The 23,991-nt window shown below is 44.1% G+C and overlaps 1 protein-coding gene across 2 annotated transcripts in view; it reads right to left on the reverse strand.

The window, feature by feature from the left end:
• Positions 1-23,470, reverse strand: part of FAM107A (family with sequence similarity 107 member A) — a 36,214-nt gene extending 12,744 nt beyond the window's left edge. Inside the window, exon 1 of one of the 2 annotated variants that reach the window (XM_082664655.1) lies at positions 23,367-23,470. In XM_082664655.1, coding sequence (XP_082520781.1) covers positions 23,367-23,445 — 79 coding nt within the window. In that variant the 5' untranslated portion in view covers positions 23,446-23,470. Of the gene's footprint in view, positions 1-5,916; positions 6,023-23,366 lie in introns of those variants that run through there. The other variant, XM_082664656.1, reaches the window with a different exon arrangement.
• Positions 23,471-23,991: the final 521 nt, after the last annotated feature.

Here is a 23,991-nt window from a genome sequence, read left to right on the forward strand (position 1 = left end):
TTAAGAAAATGGTAATAAGAACATACATATTGATAATTACCTTAAATGTAAATGGATTAAATGCTCCAACCAAAAGACACAGACTGGCTGAATGGATACAAAAACAAGACCCATATATATGCTGTCTACAAGAGACCCACTTCAGATCTAGGGACACATACAGACTGAAAATGAGGGGATGGAAAAAGACATTCCATGCAAATGGAAATCAAAAGAAAGCTGGAGTAGCAGTACTCATATCAGACAAAATAGACTTTAAAATAAAGAGTGTTACAAGAGACAAGGAAGGACACTACATAATGATCAAGGGATCAGTCCAAGAAGAAGATATAACAATTGTAAATGTATATGCACCCAACACAGGAGCACCTCAATATATAAGGCAAATGCTAACAGCCATAAATGGGGAAATCAGCAGTAATACAATAATAGCAGGGGGCTTTAATACCCCACTTAAACAAATGGATGTATCATCCAGACAGAAAATTAATAAGGACACACAGGCCTTAAATGACACATTAGATCAGATAGAGTTAATTGACATATATAGGGCTTTCCATCCGAAAGCAGTAGAATACACTTTCTTCTCAAGTGCACACGGAACATTCTCCAGGATAGATCACATCTTGGATCACAAATCAATCCTTGGTATTTTAAGAAAATGAAATTATATCAAGTAGGTTTTCCAACAGCAATGCTATGAAATTAAAAATCATTCTAATAAATTAGAAAACTAATTATTGTATTAGAAATCAATTACAGGGAAAAAACTGTAAAAAAACAAACACATGGAGGCTAAACAATATGTTACTAAATCATCAATTGATCACTGAAGAAATTAAAGAGGAAATAAAAAAATACCTAGAGACAAATGACAATGAAAACATGACAATCCAAAACCTATGGGTTACAGCAAAAGCAGTTCTAAGAGGGATGTTTATAGCAATACAGTCCTACCTCAAGAAACAGGAAAAATCTCAAATAAACAACCTAACCTTACACCTAAAGCAACTAAAGAAAGAAGAACAAACAAAACCCAAAGTTAGTAGAAGGAAAGAAATCATAAAGATCAGAGCAGAAATGAATGAAATAGAGATGAAGAAAACAATAGAAAACATCAATGAAATTAAAAGCTGGTTGTTTGAGAAGATAAACAAAACTTACAAACCTTTAGCCAGACTCATCAAGAAAAAAAGGGAGAAGACTCAAATCAATAAAATTAGAAATCAATAAGGAGAAGTTACAACTGACACCACAGAAATACAAAGGATCATGAGGGACTACTGCAAGCAACTATAATGCCAACAAAATGAACAACTTAGAAGAAATGGACAAATTCTTAGAAAGGTACAACCTTCCAAGATTGAACCAGGAAGAAATAGAAAATATGAACAGACCAATCACAAGTACTGAAATTGAAACTGTGATTAAAAATCTTCCAACAAACAAAAGTCTAGGACCAGATGGCTTCACAGGCGAATTCTATCAAACATTTAGAGAAGAGCTAACACCTATCCTTCTGAAACTCTTCCAGAAAGCTGCAGAGGAAGGAACACTCCCAAGCTCATTCTACAAGGCCACCATCACCCTGATGCCAAAACCAAAGATATCCCAAAAAAAGAAAATTACAGGCCAATATCACTGATGAACATAGACATAAAAATCCTCAACAAAATACTAGCAAACTGAATCCAATAACACATTAAAAGGATCATACACCTTGATCAAGTAGGTTTTATCCCAGGGATGCAAGGGTTCTTCAGTATCTGAAAATAATCAGTGTGATACACCAATATTAACAAACTGAAGAATAAAAAACATATGATCATCTCAATAGATGCAGAAAAAGCTTTTGACAAAATTCAACACCCATTTATGATAAAAAACTCTAGAAAGTGGGCACAGAGGGAACCTCCCTCAACATAATAAAGGCCATGTATGACAAACCCACAGCAAGCATCATTCTCAATGGTGAAAAACTGAAAGCATTTCCTCTAAGATCAGGAACAAGACAAGGATGTCCACTCTCGCCACTTTTAGTTAACATAGTTTTGGAAGTCCTAGCTGTGGCAATCAGAAAAGAAAAAGAAATAAAAGGAATCCAAATTGGAAAAGAAGAAGTAAAAGTGTTACTGTTTGCAAGGTGACATGAGACTCTACACAGAAAGTCCTAAAGATGCTACCAGAAAACTACTAGAGGTCATCAATAAGTTCAGGATACAAAATTAATGCACAGGGCTTCCCTGGTGGCGCAGTGGTTGGGAGTGCGCCTGCCGATGTGGGGGGCACGGGTTTGTGCCCTGGTCCGGGAGGATCCCACGTGCCGTGGGGCGCCTGGGCCCATGAGCCATGGCCGCTGGGCCTGCGTGTCCAGAGCCTGTGCTCTGCGACAGGAGGGGCCACGGCAGTGGGAGGCCGGTGTACCGCAAAAAAAAAAAAAAAAAAATTAATGCACAGAAATCTCTTGCATCTGTACACTAACAACGAAAGATCAGAAAGAGAAATTAACATTCCCACCCATGGCAATTTACAAATTCAGTGTAATCCCTATCAAATTACCAATAGCATTTTTCACCAAACTGGGACAAAAAATTCTAAAATTTATATCGAAACACAAAAGACCCCCAACAGCCTAAGAAATCCTGAGAAAGAAAAGTTGAGCTGGAGGAATCAGACTATACTACAAGCCTACAATAATTAAAACAGCATGGTACTGGCACAAAAACAAATATAGATCAATGGAACAGGATAGAAAGCCCAGAAATAAACCCACATACATATGGTCAACTAATCTACAACAAAGGAGGCAAGAATTTACAATGGCGAAAAGACATTAATAAATAGTGCTGGGAAAACTGGACAGCTACATGTAAAAGAATGAAATTAGAATACTCCCTAATACCATACACAAAAATAAACTCAAAATGCATTAAAGACCTAAAGGTAAGACTAGATACTATAACTCTTACAGGAAAACATAGGCAGAACACTCTTTGACATAAATCATAGCAATATCTTTTTCAATCCGTCTTTTAGAGTAATGACAAAAAAAAGAAACAAATGGGACCTAATTAAAGTTAAAAGCTTTTGCACAACAAAGCAAACCATAAACAAAACAAAAAGACAACCCACAGAATGGGAGAAAACATTTGCAAACCATGCAACTGATAAGGGATTAATATCCAGAATTTACAAACAGCCCATGCAGCTCAATATCAGAAAAACAAACAAGCCAATCAAAAAATGGGCAGAAGACATAAATAGACATTTCTCCAAAGAAAACATCAGATTGCCAAGAGGCACATGGCTCTTCTGATGACCCTGGAGGTCCTACAGCTCCTCCCCAGAGGCTCCACACATGTCAGCCCAGTGCCAGACAAGGCTCAGCTAGGATCACTAATTTCTCCCAGGGTGAGTTCATCAGGCCACTGGGGCTGATGAACTATGTGGCTAATGCTAGGGTGGCAACTTTGAAACCAAACACTGGTGCCCTGCTGGCCACAGGAGAGCAATAAGGAGAGACAGAAGGGAAGTAGTGCTGATGGAGACCTAGGTCCCAGTTCATCCTGAGGATGGCTATGGGACCCTAAGCTAAGGCTTAGTGTCCCCTTTATCTGCCTTTCCCCTGCCCTGGTGGTTCTGGTTTTGTCTTCGATGGCATCAATTATAACAAATGACACATGAGGCAGTAAAGCAAAGTGGTTTAGGCAGATGTTTTGGAGGCGTCAGACTGCGTTTGAATCATCATGGTACCCCCTTCCTAGCTGTGTGACGTTGGGCAAATATCTTAACCTCTCTGAGCCCCTTTACAGTGGGAATAATGGTAGAATCTATTCACAGGGCTGTTTGGAGGGTGAAATGATATAATGTGCAAGATATGGTTAGCCCAGTGCCTGGCAGTGATACTCCTCCTGTCCTGAGGGGACCTGTGTTGAGCACTTGACATTTGATGAAGGCTCACTCACCTGCATCTGGATCTCACAATCACCCCAGGAGGCAGCCGGTGGTACTGTTTTATTATTCCCATTTTCTAAATGAGAAAACTGAGGCTCAGAGAGGCCAAGATACTTGTCCAAAGATACACAAAATAAATGGCAAAGCCAGAACCTTTAGACCCCAGATTCAGTGCTCTTTCTACCACTCCACTGTCTTCTAGGTGCAATGCATCTTTCAGTCAACAAAGCAGGTTTACATCCCTTTTCTCTCTGCACACTTGAGAAACCCCAATAAAGAGGCAGTGTGAGCCCATTATATAGATGAGAAAATGGAGGGCGGTAACTGGAGTACTCCTCGCCCTCTCACTGGGGAGCCCCAGCCGGGCGCCAGCTGCTTTGGGTTTAAGCCAGAATCCACAGGCCTGTCTGCCCATGGCTGGTTTTTGTTAGGAGGGGGCCCAGCTGATGGTGTTTCCTCCCGAGGGTGTTGGTCAAAGTCTTCATTCCTCTGCCCTCCCTCCCCCTGCCCTTGTTCCTTATTACTGTTCAAGCTGCTGCGTTTAGAACACAAGCAGGGATCTTCTTGGTTCAACATTTCATGGGGTGGAGGGGCAGAGGAGAAGAGATCCTTTTAAAATAACTAGTGACCAAAGAAAAGAGGCATTCAGTAAAAGTGACAAGCGTGGCCACAGGATTTCCTAACCCTTCTTGCTTTTTTCCTCCCAGTGGGGAAAGTACCCATTTGTATTTCACTGGCCAGCAACCAAAGAACAGGGTATCTGGGAACCTGCCCCACATCTCCAGCTGCCTGTGGCCAATGCCTACAAGCCCCTGTCAGAGCTGCTTGTTCACTGGGATGCAACCTCCCCACACCATGAGAAACTGACTCGAGACAAACTTCCTGAACCTGTTGGCTTGGGTCCACTGTGACCCCCTAGTTTGTGAGAAGGTCTGGGTGGGCATTCAGGGTTTCAAGTCAATTCCATAGCAGAGTCCCAGGCTGGACATGGAAGGTCGCTAGCGAGGCTGGTGGGGAGTATTGTGCAGCTAGCCAGGGAACAGTGTCAGCAGATCAGATATTCGTGCTGGCCCACCAGTGGCATGATGCCAGCCACTCCACTTGGCAAATGCCTCCAGGGGGAGATCCCGGCAGGACTTAGCACCAACAGAGCTAAGAGCCACTCAGGATCCAGGTTGACCAGAGACACAGGTACTGGGGCTGGCTCACAACTGGGAAACCACTGGGTTTGGTAGCAGTTCAAAAAAGTGACACACCCAATCCTATAAGCTCTGATTTTTGGCCCAATACCAGCCTCGCCTCATACCGCAAAGTGCTAAAGCCAAATCCACCAGGAAGGCAAGCAGGTAACACGTTGCCGTGCACTCACCACGTGCCAGGTACTGTGCTCAGCATTGCAGCCGTATTTCATGAAATCCTTACAATAGACTGAGGAGATGGGTACTCTTGAGACCCCTTTTTACAGATGAAGAAGCTGAGGCTCCAAGGGGTCATGTAATTTTTCCAGATCCCACAGCCAGCAAAGAAAGGCTCTAGAGTCTGAGCCAAGCTGCTTGACCAGTTTTCTCTCCACTGTGCCACCCGCAACACTCTGGCATTTTATCTATCAGTTCTTAAGAGAATTACAACTGCTATACTGTATGAAAATAGACTTAGGTGAGGTCACATCATGCATGAATTCAGAGTCATCTGAGCATTTAGAAGAAAGAGATCAACCAGAATGGTGGGCTGAATCTGGGCACTCCCTGCACTTCATCTCCTCTCCTTTTCCCAAACCCAGGGTGCCAGGGGGCACCACCAAGTCATTTTACAGAGAGGACATAGCACAGGTACCTGGGCTCAAAGAGCTCTGCTCCCCTGACAGCCCACCTGGTGCTCCGAGGCTGCCCTCCATCCCCCACACCTCCTCCCTGCACTGCACCCAGCTCAGCAGCAGGTGAAAAAGAAAAGAAACCGTCTTACTTCTCAGCTGTGCCTGTGCCATTGGGAAGGGAACTCGGGCTCAGTGTTGCTGGGTCCTCACTCCACCAGAGTTCCAGACTAGCAAGGAGGGCCGCCTCCAAGGGCGGTTCCTAAAGCCCTGGGGATGAAACGTGCCACCAAGTGAGGCAGCTCCACATTCCTGTTTATTCTGGTATCAATAAAAAGGAACTGTTACTATAGTAACGGGTATTGCACTTGGTACTTGGCCACTTCCCTGATGTGGAACACCGTGTCCAGGCCACATGCCGGGGAGGCACAAATAAATACTGATTTTGTCAGACTGTTGAGGAATAAGAACGCGCCAAGCTTTGTTCTGAGCGACCTAGCTCATGTAGAGGCATTTCCCTTGTTTCTAATGGGAGAGTCAGCAAGAATGCATTCTGGTATTTCCCTGATCGAGAGGGAGCCAAGCTTCCTGCCGCAGTGTTCAACTCTTCAGGAGAAAATGGCTCTCAGTGCAAAAGGAGGGGAAACTATGCTGGGTCAGGTCCAGGGCATCCACTTATGGGCCAGAAACTCCATCCATGTTATTTACACGTTACCCTGAACTTCATCTGAACATCAGACAGGAACCAACAGGACGTTGCACAGGAGAGAGCGGGGCAGTAGAAGCTGACCGGCTCTGGGCCAGGCTGGTCCTCGTGTAATTCCCTGCTCAGCTTGGGCACCAGCCCCTTTGGCAGCCAGTTAACACCCCGAGCCTTGGTTTCTGTGTTTATCAAATGTGGAGAACAGGGTGATTGAGAGGAAACACAGACGATATGACATTTGTGAAAGCATGTAGTCAATGCTCAGCAAGTAGGACTCTTCCTACAGAGAGAGCTGGACTCAGTGTGATCAGAGGGCAGGGCCCCAGCATGCAGCACTGTGCTTGGCAGAATCTGTGTTCCATAGATCTTGGTTCAATAAGTCAATGTGTGAGTCTGAAAATAAAGAAAGTGTGTAGATGCTGAAGGCCAACATGGGTACTTACAGATAACAAAGGCATTCTCCTAATTTCAGAATCAGTGTTCACCTGAAAACGTGGAAGTGTTTTCTGGCTTTTGCTGTCATTCTTAATCCTCTAGCAAGGAAGCTGGCATCTACCAGTTAAACTTGGCCCTCTTCCCACCTTTACTGCCTCGTGAAGAGTCTTGGTTGGCTGGGAAGTGATTAGGCCCAGGACATACATCAAGTATGAATGCAGGCATTAAAAATGCAATTTTGCTTCTATAAATATATTAGCAAACTGAATTCAACAACACATAAAAAGGACCATACGCCATTATCAAGCTGGATTCATTCCAGGGTCACAAGGATGGTTCAACATACACAAATCAATCAATGTGGTACACCATATCAACGAAAGACAAAAACCATATGATCATTTCAATAGATGCAGAAAAAGCATTTGATAAAATTGAACATCCATTCATGGTAAAAACTCTCGCCGAAGTGGGTATAGAGGGAACATATCTCAATAATAAAAGCCATTTGTGACAAACCCACAGCCGATATAATACTCAACAGTGAAAAGCTGAAAGCTTTCCCATTAAATTCTGGAACAAGAGAAGGATGCCCACTCTCACCACTTCTATTCAACACAGTATTGGAAGTTCTAGCCATGACACTCTGATGAGAAAAAGCAATAAAAGGTATTCAAATCAGAAGGGAAGAGATAAAATTGTCGTTATATGCAGATGACTTGATACTCTATATAGAAGACCCTAAATACTCCACACAAAAACTATTAGAACTGATAAATGAATTCATCAAGGTAACAGGATACAAGATTAACATACAGAAACCTGTTGAATTTCTTTACACTAACAATGAAATATCAGAAAGGGAAAGATTAAAAAAATCTAATTTAAAATCGCATAAAATAAAAAGAGACCTGGGAACAAACCTAACCAAGGAGGTGAAAGACTTATAGGCTTAGAACTATAAAACATTAATAAAGGGAATCAAGATGATTCAAAGAAATGGAAATATGTCCCATGCTCTTGGATTAGTAGAATTAATATTCTTAAAATGTCCATACTACCCAAAGCAATCTACAGATTTTTTTTTCTATTTTTTAGCCGCACTGCATATGAGGGATCTTAGTTCCCTGACCAGGGATTGACCCCGTGCCCCCTGCAGTGGAAGTGCAGAGTCTTAACCACTGGACCACCAGGGAAGTCCAGCAGTCTACAGATTTGATGTGATCCATATCAAATTACCCATGACCTTTTTCACAGAACAAGAACAAATAATCCTAAAATGTATATGAAACAGCAAAAGACCCAGAATTGCCAAAACACTCCTGAGGAAAAAGAACAAAGCTGGAGGCATAACTCTCCCAATACTACAAAGCTGCAATAATCAAAACAGCATGGTATTGGCACAAAAACAGACATATGGATCCATGGAACAGAATAGAGAGCCCAGAAATAAACCCACACACCTATGGACAATTAATCTTCAACAAAAGAGGCAAGAATATACAATGGGGAGATGACAGTCTCTTCAGCAAGTGGTGTTGGGATAGCTGGACAGCCGCACGTAAAGCAATGAAGTTAGAACACTCCTTCACACCATGCACAAAAATAAACTCAAGCTTAAAGACTTAAACACAAGACATGACTCCATAAAACACCAAAAAACTCACAGAAAAAAAGACAAAATGTTCTCTGACATAAATTGTAGCAATATTTTCTTAGATTAGTCTCCTGAGGCAAAAGAAAAGCAGAATCAAGATGGCAGAGGAGTAGGACGTGGAGCTCATGTATTCCCACAGATACATCAAATATACATCTACAAGGGCTTCCCTGGTGGTGCATTGGTTGAGAGTCTGCCTGCCGATGCAGGGGACGCAGGTTCGTGCCCCGGTCCGGGAGGATCCCGCATGCCGCGGAGCGGCTGGGCCCGTGAGCCATGGCCGCTGAGCCTGTGCATCTGGAGCCTGTGCTCTGCAACGGGAGAGGCCATGGCAGTGAGAGGCCCGCGTACCGCAAAAAAAAAAAAAATACATCTACAAGCGGAATGATTCGCACAGAACATCTACTGAATGCTGGCAGAAGATCTCTGACTTCCGAAAGGGCAAGAAAACCTCTAATGTAACCAGGTAGGACAAAAGAAAAAAGAAAGAAAGAAAAAAAAAAAGAGGGAAAGGAATCAGAATGGGACCTGTACCACAGGGAGGGAGCTGAGAAGGAGGAAATGTTCCCGCACCCTGGTAAGTCCCCTCACCAGCGGGGAGATCAACCTGGATGGAGGGGGAGCCTCGGAGGAGAGCACAGCAACCGGTTTGTGGAAGGCAAGATGGAGAGTGACCTGCACAGATGGTCAGTATCACTGCCCTGCACCCCGCAGCCTGAGACACTTGTCTGCCGCTGTGGGCAGGGTTTGGGTGCTGAAGCTTGGGCTTTGGAGGTCAGACTCAGGGAGAGGACTGGGGTTGGCTGCATGGAGACAGCTTGAAGAGGCTGGAGTGTGGAAACTGAGGGTGCACTCGGAAGAAGCCTGGGCCCTCCAGAGAGGCAAGCCATCATGTTGGAGGGCATGTGAGAACAGGGGCAGGACTGCCATAGGAGCTTCTTTCCCTGTGATCACTCTCTCAGGCAATAGGACACTACCTACCTGAGCTCTGGAGGTGGGTGCAAGCTGCCACCACCTGTGTGGTGGGTTCCAGAGGTGGGCATGGCCATGGCCGCTGCTAAGAGACCTGCAAGTGGGCTCTGGTCACTGTTCCTGCTGTCCTGGGAGGGCACGGGCTGCTGCCACCGCCGCTAGAAGAGCCGGAGCAGGTGCTAGGAGACCCAGAAGCAGGCACTAGTCACTGCCCTTGCCGTCTGGGGAGTGTGCATGGGTGGCAAAGAGGCGTCAACCACTGCCTCTGCTGTCTCAGGAGTGTGTGGGCCATCGTTACTGCTGGGAGACATGGGAGTGGGTGCCAGCTGCTGCCCCTACTGTCCCAGGGGCATGCAGGCCACTGACACCTCTGGGAGACCTGCACACAGGTGCCAATCACCACCTCCACTGTACCGGGAGTGTGCATGGGGCCGCTGCACCTACACACCCCAGATCAAGGGGATAACAGCCAGCACATACTGAGGAAAGAGGCATCAAGCATCCAAACTAAAAGCAGCCCCTCGATTCCAGACAAGATGGTGGAGTAGAAGGAGCTGAGCTCACCTCCTCTCATGAAAACACCAAAATCACAAAAAACTGCTGAACAACCATTGACAAAAAAGACTGGAACCTACCAAAACACATATGTTACATCCAAGGACAAAGAAGCAGCCACAATAAGACAGTAGAAGGGGCACTTCCGTGATAAAATGAAATCCCATGCCCATCAGGTGGGCAACCCACAAACTGAAAAATAATTATATTTCAGAGGTTCACCCACAGGAGTGAGAGTTCTGAGCCCCATGTCAGGCTCCCCAGCCGGAGGGTCTGGCATTGGGAGGAGGAGCCCCCAGAGCATTTGGCTTTGAAGGCCAACAGGACTTGAATGCAGGAGCTCCACAGGACTGGGGAAAACACAGACTCCACTCTCGGAGGGTGCACACAAGATTTTATGTGCACTGGGACCCAGCACAAAGCAGTGACTTCACTGGCCCCTGGGCTAGACCTACCTGTGGGTCTTGGAGTGTCTCTTGGGGAGGCGGGGGTTGGCTGTGGCTCACTGTGGGGGCAAGGACACTGGTGGCAGAGGCCAAAGGAATATTAATCAGCATGAGCTCTCCCAGAGGTTGCCATTTTGGCACTGAGACCTGGCCTCACCCAACAACCTGCAGGCTCCAGTGTTGGGATGCCTCAGGCCAAACCACCAGCAGGGGGGTAACACAGCCCCACCCATCAGTAGACAGGCTGCTTAAAGTTGTACTGAGCTCACAGGCACCGCTAAACATACCCTTTGACACAGTCCTGCCCACAAGAGGGACAAGACCCAGCTCCACCCACCAGTGGGCAGGCACCAGTCCCTCCTACCAGGAAGCTTGCAGGAAGCCCCTGCGCCAACCTCACACACCAGGGGCCAGACACCAGCAGCAAGAGGAACTACGATCCTGCAGGCTGGAAAGGAGACCACAAACACAGAAAGTTTGACAAAATGAGACAGCAGAGAAATTATATATATATATATATATAGAGAGAGAGAGAGAGAGAGAGAGAGAGAGAGAGAGAGAGACTGCTATATCAAAAGCTCATGGTAAAAAAAAAAAAAAAAAAAAAAAAAAGCTCATGGTAAGCACAAACCAAAAATCTACAAGAGATACACACACAAAAAAAGAAAAAGCAATCCAAGCACAACACTAAAGATAGTCATCAAATCACAAGAGAACAAAAGAGGGAGAAAAAAGACCTACAAAAATAAATCCAGAACAATTAACAAAATGGCTATAAGAACATACATATCGATAATTACCTTAAATGTAAAGGGATTAAATGCTCCAACCAAAAGACGTAGACTAGCGGAATGGATACAAAAACAAAACCTGTGTATATGCTGTCTACAACATACCCACTTCATATCTAGGGACACATACATACTAAAAGTGAGGGGATGGAAAAAGGTATTCCATGCAAATGGAAATCAAAAGAGAGCTGGAGTAGCAATACTCATATCAGACAAAACAGACTTTAAAATAAAGACTGTTACATGAGACAAGGAAGGACACTACATAACGATCAAGGGATCAATCCAAGAAGAAGATATAACAATTAGTAAACATATATGCACCCAACACAGGAGCACCTCAATATATAACGCAAATGCTAACAGCCATAAAAGGAGAAATTGACAATAACACAATAATAGTGGGGGACTTTAATAACCCACTTACATCAATGAACAGATCATCCAGACAACCAATAAGGACACATAGGCCTTAAATGACACATTAGACCAGATGGACATAATTGATATTTATAGAACATTCCATCCAAAAGGTGAAGAATACACATTCTTCCCAAGTGCACATGGAATGATCTCCAGGATTGATCACATGCTGGGCCACAAAGCAAGTCTCAGTAAATTTAAGAAAATTGAACTCATATCAAGCATCTTTCCCAACTACAATGCTTTGAGATTAGAAATCAATTACAGGAAGAAAAACTGTAAAAAACACAAACACATGGAGGCAAAACAACATGCTACTAAACAACCAATGGATCACTGAAGAAATAAAGAGGAAATAAAAAAATACCTAGAGACAAATGAAAGCATGATGATCCAAAACCTATGGGAAGCAACAAAATCAGTTCTAAGAGGGAAGTGTATATCAATACAATCTTACCTCAGGAAATAAGAAAAATCTCAAACAAACAACCTAAACTTACACCTAAAGCAACTAAAGAAAGAAGAACAAACAAAACCCAAAGTTAGTAGAAGGAAAGAAATCATAAACATCAGAGCAGAAATAAATGAAATAGAGATAAAGAAAACAATAGAAAAGATCAATGAAACCAAAAGCTGGTTCTTTGAGAAGATAAAGAAAATTGATAAACTTTCAGCCAGACTCATCAAGAAAAAAATCAATAAAATTAGAAATCAATAAGGAGAAGTTACAACTGACACCACAGAAATACAAAGGATAAGGGACTACTACAAGCAACTATATGCCAATAAAACGGACAACCTAGAAGAAATGGACAAATTCTTAGAAAGATACAACCTTCCAAGACTGAACCAGGAAGAAATAGAAAATATGAACAGACCAATCACAAGTACTGAACTTGAAACAGTGACTTACAAACTTCCAACAAACAAAATCCAGGACTAGGTGGCTTCATCACAGGCAAATTCTATCAAACATTTAGAGAATAGTTAACACCTATCCTTCTAAAACTCTTCCAAAAAAATTGCAGAGGAACACTCCCAAACTCATTCTATGAGGCCACCATCACCCTGATAGCAAAACCACACAAAGATATCACTGATGAACATACACTCAAGAATCCTCAACAAAATACTAGCAAACCAAATCCAACAACACATTAAAAGGATCATACACCATGATCAAGTGGGATTTTTCACAGGGTTGCAAGGATTCTTCAATATCTGAAAATCAATCAGTGTGGTACATACACCACATTAAGAAACTGAAGAATAAAAACCGTATGATCATCTCAATAGATGCAAAAAAAGCTTTTGACAAAATTCAACCCCCATTAATGATAAAAAAAAGTTGGAATAGAGGGAAGTTACCTCAACGTAATAAAGGCCATATATGACAAACCCACAGCTAACATCCTTCTCATTGGTGGAAAGCTGAAAGCATTTCCTTAAGGTTAGGAACAAGGCAAGGATGTCCACTGTCACCACATTTATTCAACATAGTTTTGGAAGTCATAGCCATGGCAATCAGAGAAGAAAAAGAAACAAAAGGAATCCAAATTGGAAAAGAAGAAATAAAATTGCCACTGTTTGCAGATGACATGATACTATTTACTATTTAGAAAATCCTAAAGATGCTACCAGAAAAGTACTAGAGCTCATCAATGAATTTGGTAAAGTTGCAGGGTACAAAATTAATACACAGAAATCTCTTGCATTCCTATACAGTAACAACAAAAGATCAGAAAGAGAAATTAAGGAAACAGTCCCATTTACAATCACATCAAAAAGAATAAAATACCTAGGAATAAAGCTACCTAAGGAGACAAAAGACCTGTACTCTGAAAACTATATGACATTGATGAAAGAAATAAAAGATGACACAAATAGATGGAAGGATATCCTGTGTTCTGGATTGGAAGACTCAACATTGTCAAAATGACTGTACTACCCAAGGCAATCTACAGCTTTGGTGCAATCCCTATCAAATTACCAATGGCATTTTTCGAGAACTAGAACAAAAAATTTTTTAATTTATATGGAAACACAAAAGATCCTGAATAGCATAAGCAATCCTGAGAAAGAAAAATGAAGCTGGAGGAATCAGACTCCCTGACTTCAGACTATATCACAAAGCTACAATTATCAAAATTTTATGGTACTGGCAAAAAATCCAGAAATGTAGATCAGTGGAACAGGACAGAAAGCCCAGAAATAAGCCCCATGCACCTATGGTCAATTAATCTACTTCAAAGGAGGCAAGAATATACAGTGGAGAAAAGACAGTCTCTTCAACAAGTGGTGCTGGGAAAACTGGACAGCTACATGAAAAGAATGAAATTAGAACATAACACCATATACGAAAATAAATTCAGAATGGATCAAAGACCTAAATGTAAGGCTGGATACTATCAAACTCTTAGAGGAAAACATAGGCAGAACACTCTTTGCCAGAAATCACAGCAATATCATTTTTGATTCACCTCCTGGAGTAATGACAATAAAAACAAAAATAAACAAATGGGACCTAATTAAACTTAAAAGCTTCTGCACAGCAAAGGAAACCATAAACAAAATGAAAAAGACAACCCACAGAATGGGAGAAAATATTTGCAAACAAAGCAACCAACAAGGTATTAGTCTCCAAAATATACAAACAGTTCATGCAGCTCTATGTCAAAAAAACAAACAACCCGATCATAAAATGGGCAGAAGATCTCAGTAGACATTTCTCCGAAAAAGATATACAGATGGCCAAAAAGCATATGAAAAGATGCTCAACATTACTAATTTTTAGACAAATGCAAATCAAAACTACAATGAGCTATCACTTCACACCGGTCAGAGTGGCCACCATCAAAAAGTCTACAAACAATAAATGCTGGAGAGGGTGTGGAGAAAAGGAAACCCTCCTACACTGTTGGGGGGAATGTAAATTGATACAGCCACTATGGAGAACAGTATGGAGGTTCTTTGAAAAACTAAAAATAGAAATACCATATGATCTAGCAATCCCACTCCTGGGCATATATCCGGAGAAAAACAGAATTCAAAAAGATACACGCACCCCAGTGTTCACTGCAGCACTATTTACAGCAGCCGAGACATGGAAACAACCTAAATGTCCATTGACAGAGAAATGGATAAAGAAGATGTGGTACATATAGACAATGGAATACTACTCAGCCATAAAAAAGAATGAAATAATACCATTTGCAGGAACATGGATGGACCTAGAGATTGTCATACTGAGTGAAGTAAGTCAGACACAGAAAGACAAATATATGATACCACTTATATGTGGAATCTAAAAAAAAGGGTACAAACAAACTTATATACAAAACAGAAGTAGAGTCACAAATGTAGAAAACAAACTTATGGTTACCAGGGGATGGGGGTGGGAGGGATAAACTGGGAGCTTGGGATTGACATATACACACTACTATACATAAAATAGATAATTAATAAGAACCTGCTGTACAGCACAGGGAACTCTTCTCAATAGTCTGTGATGGCCTATATGGGAAAAAATCTAAAAAAAAAAGAGTGGATATATGTATATGTATAACTGATTCACTTTGCTGTACACCCGAAAGTAACACAACATTGCAAATCATCTGTTCTCCAATAAAAATTAAAAAAAAAAAAAAGAGTGAAATGTTGCCATTTGCAGCCACATGGATGGTCCTAGAGATTATCATATAAGTGAAGTAAGTCAGACAGGGAAAGAGCAGTATTATATTTGGGTTGGCCAAAAAGTTCATTTGGGTTTTTCCTATGATGTTACAGAAAACCCAAATGAGCTTTTTGGGCAACCCAATATTGTTGGGTTAAATGTGGAATCTAAAAAGTAATACAAATGGACTTATTTACATAACAGAAACAGACTCACAGACACAGAAAAGAAAATTATGGTTACCAAAGAATGAGGTGGGGTGGGGGGACAAATTAGGAGTATGGGATTAAGAGATACACACTACTATATTTAAAATGGATAAACAATAAGGATTTACTGTATAGCACATGGAACTACATTCAATATCTTATAATAACTAATAATGGAAAAGAATCTGAAAAAGAATAGATTTATGTGTACATGTATTCAGCCATATTATATATATAACTGAATCACTTTGCTGTACACCTAAAACTAACACAGTATTGTAAATAAACTCTAAAAATGCAGTTTTGATCCTCTCTGGCCTATGTTATTCATTTATTGAGTACCTACTGTGTTCCTGGCACTGTTCCCAGTGTAAATGAGACAGTATCCCTGTGCTCAGGTAACCTACTTTCAAGGTGGGGTTCAGACAGAAAAATAAGGAGACGGACAAGAAAATGTAGAGCTGCAATGAACACTGTGATGAAAGCAAGACTGGGCAAGGCGCAAGGGAGGGACTGGGAACTTAGGTAGGGTGGACAGTGGGGAGGCGACATTTTAGGGAGGCTGGAATGGTGAGGAGGAGAGCATTCCAGAGAGTGGGAAGAGCTAGTGGAAAGGCCCCAGCGAGGGAAGGAGCTGGGCATGATGGAAGGAGGCCGGTGGGGTGGAGTGCGGGGTATGAGGGAGATAGAAGGAAGAAGGGGCAGGCAGGTCTGCATGACCTGGGAGCTGTGGCCAAGCCCCCCATTCTGGAGCCACTTCAATTTGCAGGGTCCCAAATCCTCGAGTTGTTTCTCCTTCCTAATTGTTTCTCTTAATGTACTTTGAATGGTGCCTCCCGCAGCTCCCCATCCTGCTGTGGCTTAACTTCACTGAATTCTGATGGTGGAAGACCGCAACCGAATTCTTGTCAAGCACTCTTCACTGCCTCTGGTCCCCACCCACGTGTTGTCCTGCTGTGCAAATGACTAGTACTTGGGGCATGTCCCAGGGCCCACAGTGGCTTGTCTGAACCAATCCCAGTGTCCTCTGACAGGTGGAGGAACAAGATGGATCCTTGGGCGGGAGGACTCTGCTCACCACCTGAGGCAGACAGACCCCACAGTCGCTCTCACTCCAGAGAAGCAGACTCTCAGTCCTCATACCAGCCATGTCCTCCATCCCCACTTTGTGTTCCCTTTCTTGGAAGATTCTGATGGCAGCCCCAGAGCAATAGAGAGCCAAGGAGAGCTGGGCAGGAACCCCGCAAGGTTGGGTGCCATTTTCCCCAGGCAGCTGGGACTCACTGTACTTCTTCCACTAAAGCTCTTCTCATGGTCCAACCTGTGCACAAACCCACCAGCCTCACCCACCAGACCGCCAGCCTGAGGGCCGGGGCCTCACCTTATTCCTCTTAGTATTCCTGTCCCAGTAGCAAGGTGCTCAATAACTAGTATTGACTTGCAGACACCAAAGATGTTGATGTCCCTGAGCTTGTGACAGCATCATCTTGCTGTGTCTGTGCACGTGTGTGAGCACGTGTGTGTGCGTGTAACTGTATATGAGGTCAAGCCACCATTTCTCAAGCCATACCCCATCAGTAAGAAATTATGCTACGGCCCATAATGGGATGCCATCAATAGCACATCTATTTATTACCCTAAAAAGATGTCTTCTACATGTTTGGTGAAAAATCAAAGAGCAAAATCATATATAGTCTGATTCCTCTACCCTTTTTTTCCAAGATAAAAAAGTTAGTATATGCAGAGAGAACCAATCTGGAGGCGTATACACTGAACTGTTAATGGAAGTCAGTTCTAGACCAACGTATCTAGCCTTCAGTCGGAATGAGGGTTAAAATGGAATTACTGGGTCATGTTTCTGGATCACTGTATTAGAATCTATGAGGGAGGGGCCTAGGCGTCTGGAATTTTAACATGTCCCCAGGGGATCTGCTTACATTTAGGAGTCTGAGCACCACTATTCTACAGCAGAACATTACAGGCCTTTATCCTTTGTCCCAATATTTCTGTAACGTTTGTAGCTTAAAAAAAAAAAAAAAAGCATACATTTCTTTTGTTATCAGAACAAAACAATAAAGGTGAAAAATATGGGAAAGAGCAACCTTTTCCAACCAACCATAGTTAAAAGTCACATCTGGTTCAGTCATGTACATTTTGCATATTGGAAAATAGAGGCCTTTTGGTCAAATGAGGCTTTTAAGAGTTTACTCCAGGTAATGGCCAAATTCAACCCCAGTTCCTGCCTCCTGCCTTGGTCTGTGTGGCTTTTGATGGAGGCCCTCCCATTCTCCCATAAGGAAGGACTCTGGACTGCAGGGGCCTGAGGATCCGAATTTTTGCTCAGCCCCTGGAGGAATGAAAGGGGATCCTGGAGGCTGAGCACACCTGTCCCACACTCCCCTCCTGCCCCTCTGAAGTTCGTTTTCTTGGGAGCTAGAGGAGCTAAAAAGAAGGGGGTAGTGAAGACCAGGAGAGGCATTCATGCGTGGAAGCTGAGGAATTTTCCTGTAGCTATAGTGGGCTAGGGCTGCAGCTTGCATTAAAAAACTCCAAAAACCTCTTTTCCTTTAATTTTTGCTCCCCCTTTCTCCCAGCTGACAGGCACCTGCAGCAGCTTATCTGGGCCTACAAACATCAGACAAGAAGTTTCCATGGCAACTCCAAACTTCCTCCTCAGCCCTGTATTCAGTCTAAATCTCCAAGGCCCCTTTTCAAGGCCTCAATGAGGTTTCTGAGAAGCCACCCACAAAATAGCCTTAGGATCCAACCTTCCCCCACCCCCAACATGCTCTTTTCAAAGGACATGGCAGGAGAAGCTGTACTGGCAAGAAAACTTGTCATGGGATCCGTGGAGAGATTATAAAAGGAATGAGCGTTGCCTTTACAACGAGTTTGAACCAGGAAGAATTTACTCGGTGGAGGGATTTCAAGCATGGAAACAGGAAAGTGCAAGGGAGTGGGGAAGAACCAAGAGTCTTATTTCAGAAAGCTGGCTCTCAACTCAGCTGCAGTCAGGCATGGTTAATCTGGTCTCTTAGCTGCAGAAGGACCTGGGGTGCCCCCAACCTCCAGCATATTTTAATTCACTTGTAGCTAGACAAAATATGGACAGTAGATCGAGGCACGGGGAAAGGGATGTGAGTATGTGAGTGGGTGTGTGTAGAGGGGAACCTGGGCAGACCATGGCTTGTCAAGCCAAGCAAACTTCCATAATGCCTGGCAGTGGGGCTGCCAAATGTAGCTAACAAAAAGGCAGCATGTCCCTGCATGTAAATCAGTGAAGTTAGAACACGCCCTCACACCATGCACAAAAATAAACTCAAAATGGCTTGAAGACTTAAACATAAGACATGACACCGTAAAACTCCTAGAAGAGAGCATACGCAAAACATTCTCTGACACAAATCGTACCAATGTTTTCTTAGGTCAGTCTCGCAAAGCAATAGAAATAAAGACAAAACTAAACAAATGAGGGACCTAATTAAACTTAAAAGCTTTTGCACAGCAAAGGAAACCATAAAAAAAGGGAAAGACAACCTACAGAATGGGAGAAAATATTTGCCAGTGATGCAGCTGTCAAAAGCTTAATCTCCAAAATATACAAACAGCTCATACAACAACAAAATAAACAACCCAGTTGAAAACTGGGCAGAAGATCTAAGACATTTCTCCAAAGAAGACATACAGATGGCCAGTAGGCACATGAAAAGATGTGCAGCGTCACTAATTATTAGAGAAATGCAAATCAAATCTACAATGAGGTATCACCTCACACTGGTCAGAATGGCCATCATCAAAAAGCCTACAAATAACAAATGCTGGAGAGGGTGTGGAGAAAAGGGAACCCTCTTACACTGTTGGTGGGAATGTAAGTTGGTGCAGCTACTATGGAAAATAGTATGGAGGTTCCTCAGGAAACTAAAAATAGAATACCATATGATTCAGCAATCCCACTCCTGGGCATGTATCCAAACAAAACTATAATTCAAAAAGATACATGTATCCCTATGTTCATAGCAGCACTATTCACAGTAGCCAGGACCTGGAAACAACCTAAATGTCCATCAAGAGATGAATGGATAAAGAAGATGTGGTACATTTATACAATGGAATACTACTTAGCCATAAAAAGAACAAAATAATGCCATTTGCAGCAACACGGATGCAACTAGAGATGATCATACTAAGTGAAGTAAGTCAGAAAGAGAAAGACAAATACCATATGATATCGCTTATATGTGGAACCTAAAATATGACACAAATGAACCTATCTACAAAACAGAAACAGACTCACAGACATAGAGAACAGACTTGTGGTTGCCAAGTGGGAGGGGTGGAGAGGGAGGGATGGACTGGTAGTTTGGGGTTAGTAGATGCAAACTATTACATATAGAATGGATAAACAAGGTCCTACTGTATAGTACAGGGAACTATATCCAATCTCCTGGGATAAACCATAATGGAAAAGAATATAAAAAAGAGTGTATATATGGGTAAAAAAAAAGAAAAAAAATCAGCATGTCCAGTTAAATTTGAACTTCAGATAAGCAACGAATAGTTTTTTAGCATAAGCATACCCATATAATATTTGAGACACACTTACACTAAAATAATATTCATTGTGTATCTGAGATTCAAATTTAACTATTTTATCTGGCATCCCTACTTGGCAGGCAGCAATGGAAGCTATGACCACCCTTCTGGGTGCAGAGAAGCACAGTTGCTGATGCCCACAGGCACCTGGGGAGGTGTCCCTCAGTCCATGCTGCAGAGAGATGCTTCCCTCCCTAGCAGGAACCTGGGCTGAGCTCCAGGTAGGAAACGAGCCTCAGGTGGACCTTTACTACAGCACTGCATAGCTTACCAGGCATGGCCAAGCATGAGTTATTCCCCAGAGGTGACCCTTCCATCTTAGCGGTTAAGAACATGGGCTCTGGTGTCAACCCAGATACCGATCCTGGCTCCACTGTTGGGTAGCTAGGTGACCTTCAACTTCCTGTTTCCTCGTCTCTAAAATGGGGCATTCTTTTGAGGAATAAAGGAGGTATGACATGGGAAGCCCTTCACACAGTGCCTGCCACAGCGTCAGTGTTCCAAAGTGGTAGCTGTTATCTCAGTAACCCATTTAAAAACAGTAAGATTTTTATGCAAGTGAAAAAAAATGGGATTAAAAATTAGTCAGTACAATCTCAGCAATGTGAACCACACAACCCCACACAAGTCTCGCACAGCAAAACTGGAAGGAGACCTCCCCTGATATTACCAGTGGTGCTCATTGTGAGTGCGATTACGGGTAAGGCTTCCCCCTCTTCAGTCTCCATTTTCCAGAACATTCATGATGAACATGTATTACTTTAATACTAAGAAATTATTTTAAAGTAACTTGGAATGAAAAATTTTCTCGAAGCATTGTATTACTTGTTGCATGCTTCCAGGCTACTGTAAATGAACATGGCTGCCGTCTTGGGTTTGATTCTATAATCCCATCCTTGGGGGCTTCTAAAAGAAGGAGGCTCTTGCCTCTTTCAGTAAATGGCCCAGCTGGCTCCTCACCCCACTCTTACTTCTTGCTCTTCCTTGTGTGAGACAAGCCAGAGTAGTGGCTGCAGAGGCACATGGCCCTGGGTTTGGATCTCAGCTCCACCCTTGACTGGCTGTGTGACCTTAGACAAGTCAAGTTACCTTCTGAGGCTCCGTTTCCTCATGTTTTAAAATAGAGGTTAATAGTACTTACCTCCCTGAGAGGAGGGACTTATCCATTTAATTTATCAGCACATCCCTGTGCCTCGCATAGGGCTTAGTGCATAATAGTGGTCAACAATATTGGTTAAATGAATAAATGAATGAAGTTGATGAGAAGACAGATCTACAGTATTTGTCAGAGAGAGTGGCAATAGCTAGTGACCAGCAATCATTTGCCATTATTACTATTCTCAGAAGACGGGCAGACTTCGCATAGATGGACCAAAGTTTGAACGTGCTTTCTACATGTTAGTGGGATAGAAGAGTTCCTGTAGCAGGACCCTGGGCACGCTGCTTGAGCTCTCTGAGCCTCAGTGTCCTCATCTATGAAATGGGGATGACAATCAGCAGTGACTTTGAAGGATTGTGAAGACTGAGTCAGTAGCACAGTGCAAGCGGTCCCTCCATGAGGCGCCAGTAACCAGCCTCTGCTGCCTTCCTGACTTACAGCTGTGTGTGGTACAGTTGCCGGGCAAGCATGTGGCCCCTGGAACGACTCTGGTATGTCTGCTATTCTGGCTGTGTTGCGAGTGGAAAATGTGACTGTTTGAGGAAGCCTCACAGCTGCAGTTCCAGGTTGAGGGAACACAGGATCTTCAGGTTAGAGATACCCTATTCTCAGTGAGAAGAAAGGAACTGGATAGGGACACCTAGGAAGAGTGTTTTGTAGGGACATTTCTGGAGCTGAGGTTTGAAATCAGCCTCTTCGAATTATCGAGCTCCTCGCTTCCTGCCTGCCCTGGCTCAGCCAAGGTTTAAGGTACCCCGCTCCAGGAAGGCGCCGCCAGTCCTTAAGTCTTGCCTAGACCGTGCTTTTGGACTTAGAGAACCGTTGTTTCAAAGCTCCCAAGCAGTAACTCCGCGGCGGGATCTCCCCGGGGCGGGGCCAACCTAAGGAAGAAACGCCAATCGGTCCCAGAGCCGACTACGCGCGGGCGGCGGGCGAGCCCCGCTCCTGCAGGCCCGCGGCCAGCCGCTCCGGCTCGCCTAGCGCTTTCGGCTGCAGGCGTCAGTGGGCAGGACTACCGGGTGGGGTAGGTTCCTTGCCCAAGGCAGAGGTTAGCTTGCCTCGGGAGCCCAAGGCCCTTGAGGTTTTCTAATCACACACCCCCAGCTGGCAGGGAGCCGGCAGGAGACCGATTTTCACCCCCTCTGAACGTCTCTCTCCAAGCACAGAGTCCGGAAGGAAACACCCCAGATGCTTACTGCGGGCATGATTTTTCTTCTTTCTACATCCCTGTACGTACCAAATTATTTTCACACTGGCCCTATATTACTTTCGTTTCATTTTCCTAAATAAACAAACTATTGTCCAGAGTAGAAAAGTAGTATGTGCTTACTGCAAATGAGTAAAAAGACAAATTAAAAAAACACTTATCCAACTCGCATCCTCGAAAACAATCACCAGGCGTTTCTTTCCAAATCGTTTTCTCCTTAAATGCATACCTATAGAAAACCCGTTCCTCACCTTCCTGTAACTTGTTCCCCCCTCGCCCTTTCCCCTCACTGGACATTGGAAGTCCTTCACCAGCGGGCTTGCGCTTCTTTACGCCCCACCGCGCGCTACCAGTCTTACCCATGTCCGTTCTCCCACGCCTACCAATGCCTCCTTCCCCCACTTTGTGTGAGTCTCTGCTTAAGGGGCTGGCCAGGAGGTGGAAGCTTGCGGGACTTTTGTAGTCAGGGAACACTGAGTGTGCGTATGTGCGCGCGCACCGCAAGTGCATACAAAGGAATAAAGCAATATATCTAATAAGGGTAGATCCCCAAAAGGACGAATGTAGGAAGGAAAGAAGGAATGAAAGTAAGGAAAGAAGAAAAAAAGTAATTAAAAAGAATGGAAGAACGGAGGATGGAAGGAAAGGAAAGGAGGAAAGCAGACCAGTAAAGAAGGACCGAGGCGCCCTGCTAGCCAGGGGCTGAGGGCAGTGCTCCCGCCATGCCCTCCTCGCGCTCTCCCGGAGGCGGGGGGCCGGGTAGACTTGCCCCCACTTACCGGACCTGAGCAGCACGGCCCGGTAGAGGCCGGTGGCCTCGCTGGGCCCCCGGACCCGCTCGCTCAGCCTCTGCGCCATGCGCCGGTGCACGGGTCTGCGGAGCCGGCACTGCAGGCTGGGAGCGCACCGCGGAGTGCAGTCCCGGGTCGGAGCGCAGTCCCGGGTCGGAGCGCCTCCGTGACGGTGACGCTGCCCGAGAACCAAACCCCGCCGCGGATCAGGTTACAGTGGCTGCCAGAGGGCCAGGCCCAGAGGCGCCCGCGGGGGAGGGACAGGGGCAGGGACCAGGTAGGTATCCCTGCCCAGGCAGTAGACTGGGCGCGGGTAAGCGTCTGGCATGAGGACTCCTAGCTTCAGGGTTCCAGGGCCAAGGTGAGAACCCGGTGTCCTGATTTCCAGCCTCGGTCTCCTACCTACTCTTCTCTATTTCCCTGGCCGCTGGCCTTGTTGAATGCTACAAGCGGGTGTGGGGTTCTGAAGTGCCACCCCTGGGATCAGGTCCAGCGCCACTAATTAATAGCTGTGTGACCCTACGATTTAGTTATCTATTCTCACAGAGCCTCAGTTTTCTCATCTGTAAAATGGGGATAACCATGGTACTCATCTCTCAGGTATGAGGGTAAC

Source organism: Grampus griseus, assembly GCF_964374135.1.
Source record: "Grampus griseus genome assembly, chromosome: 10".
Lineage (NCBI taxonomy): Eukaryota > Metazoa > Chordata > Mammalia > Artiodactyla > Delphinidae > Grampus > Grampus griseus.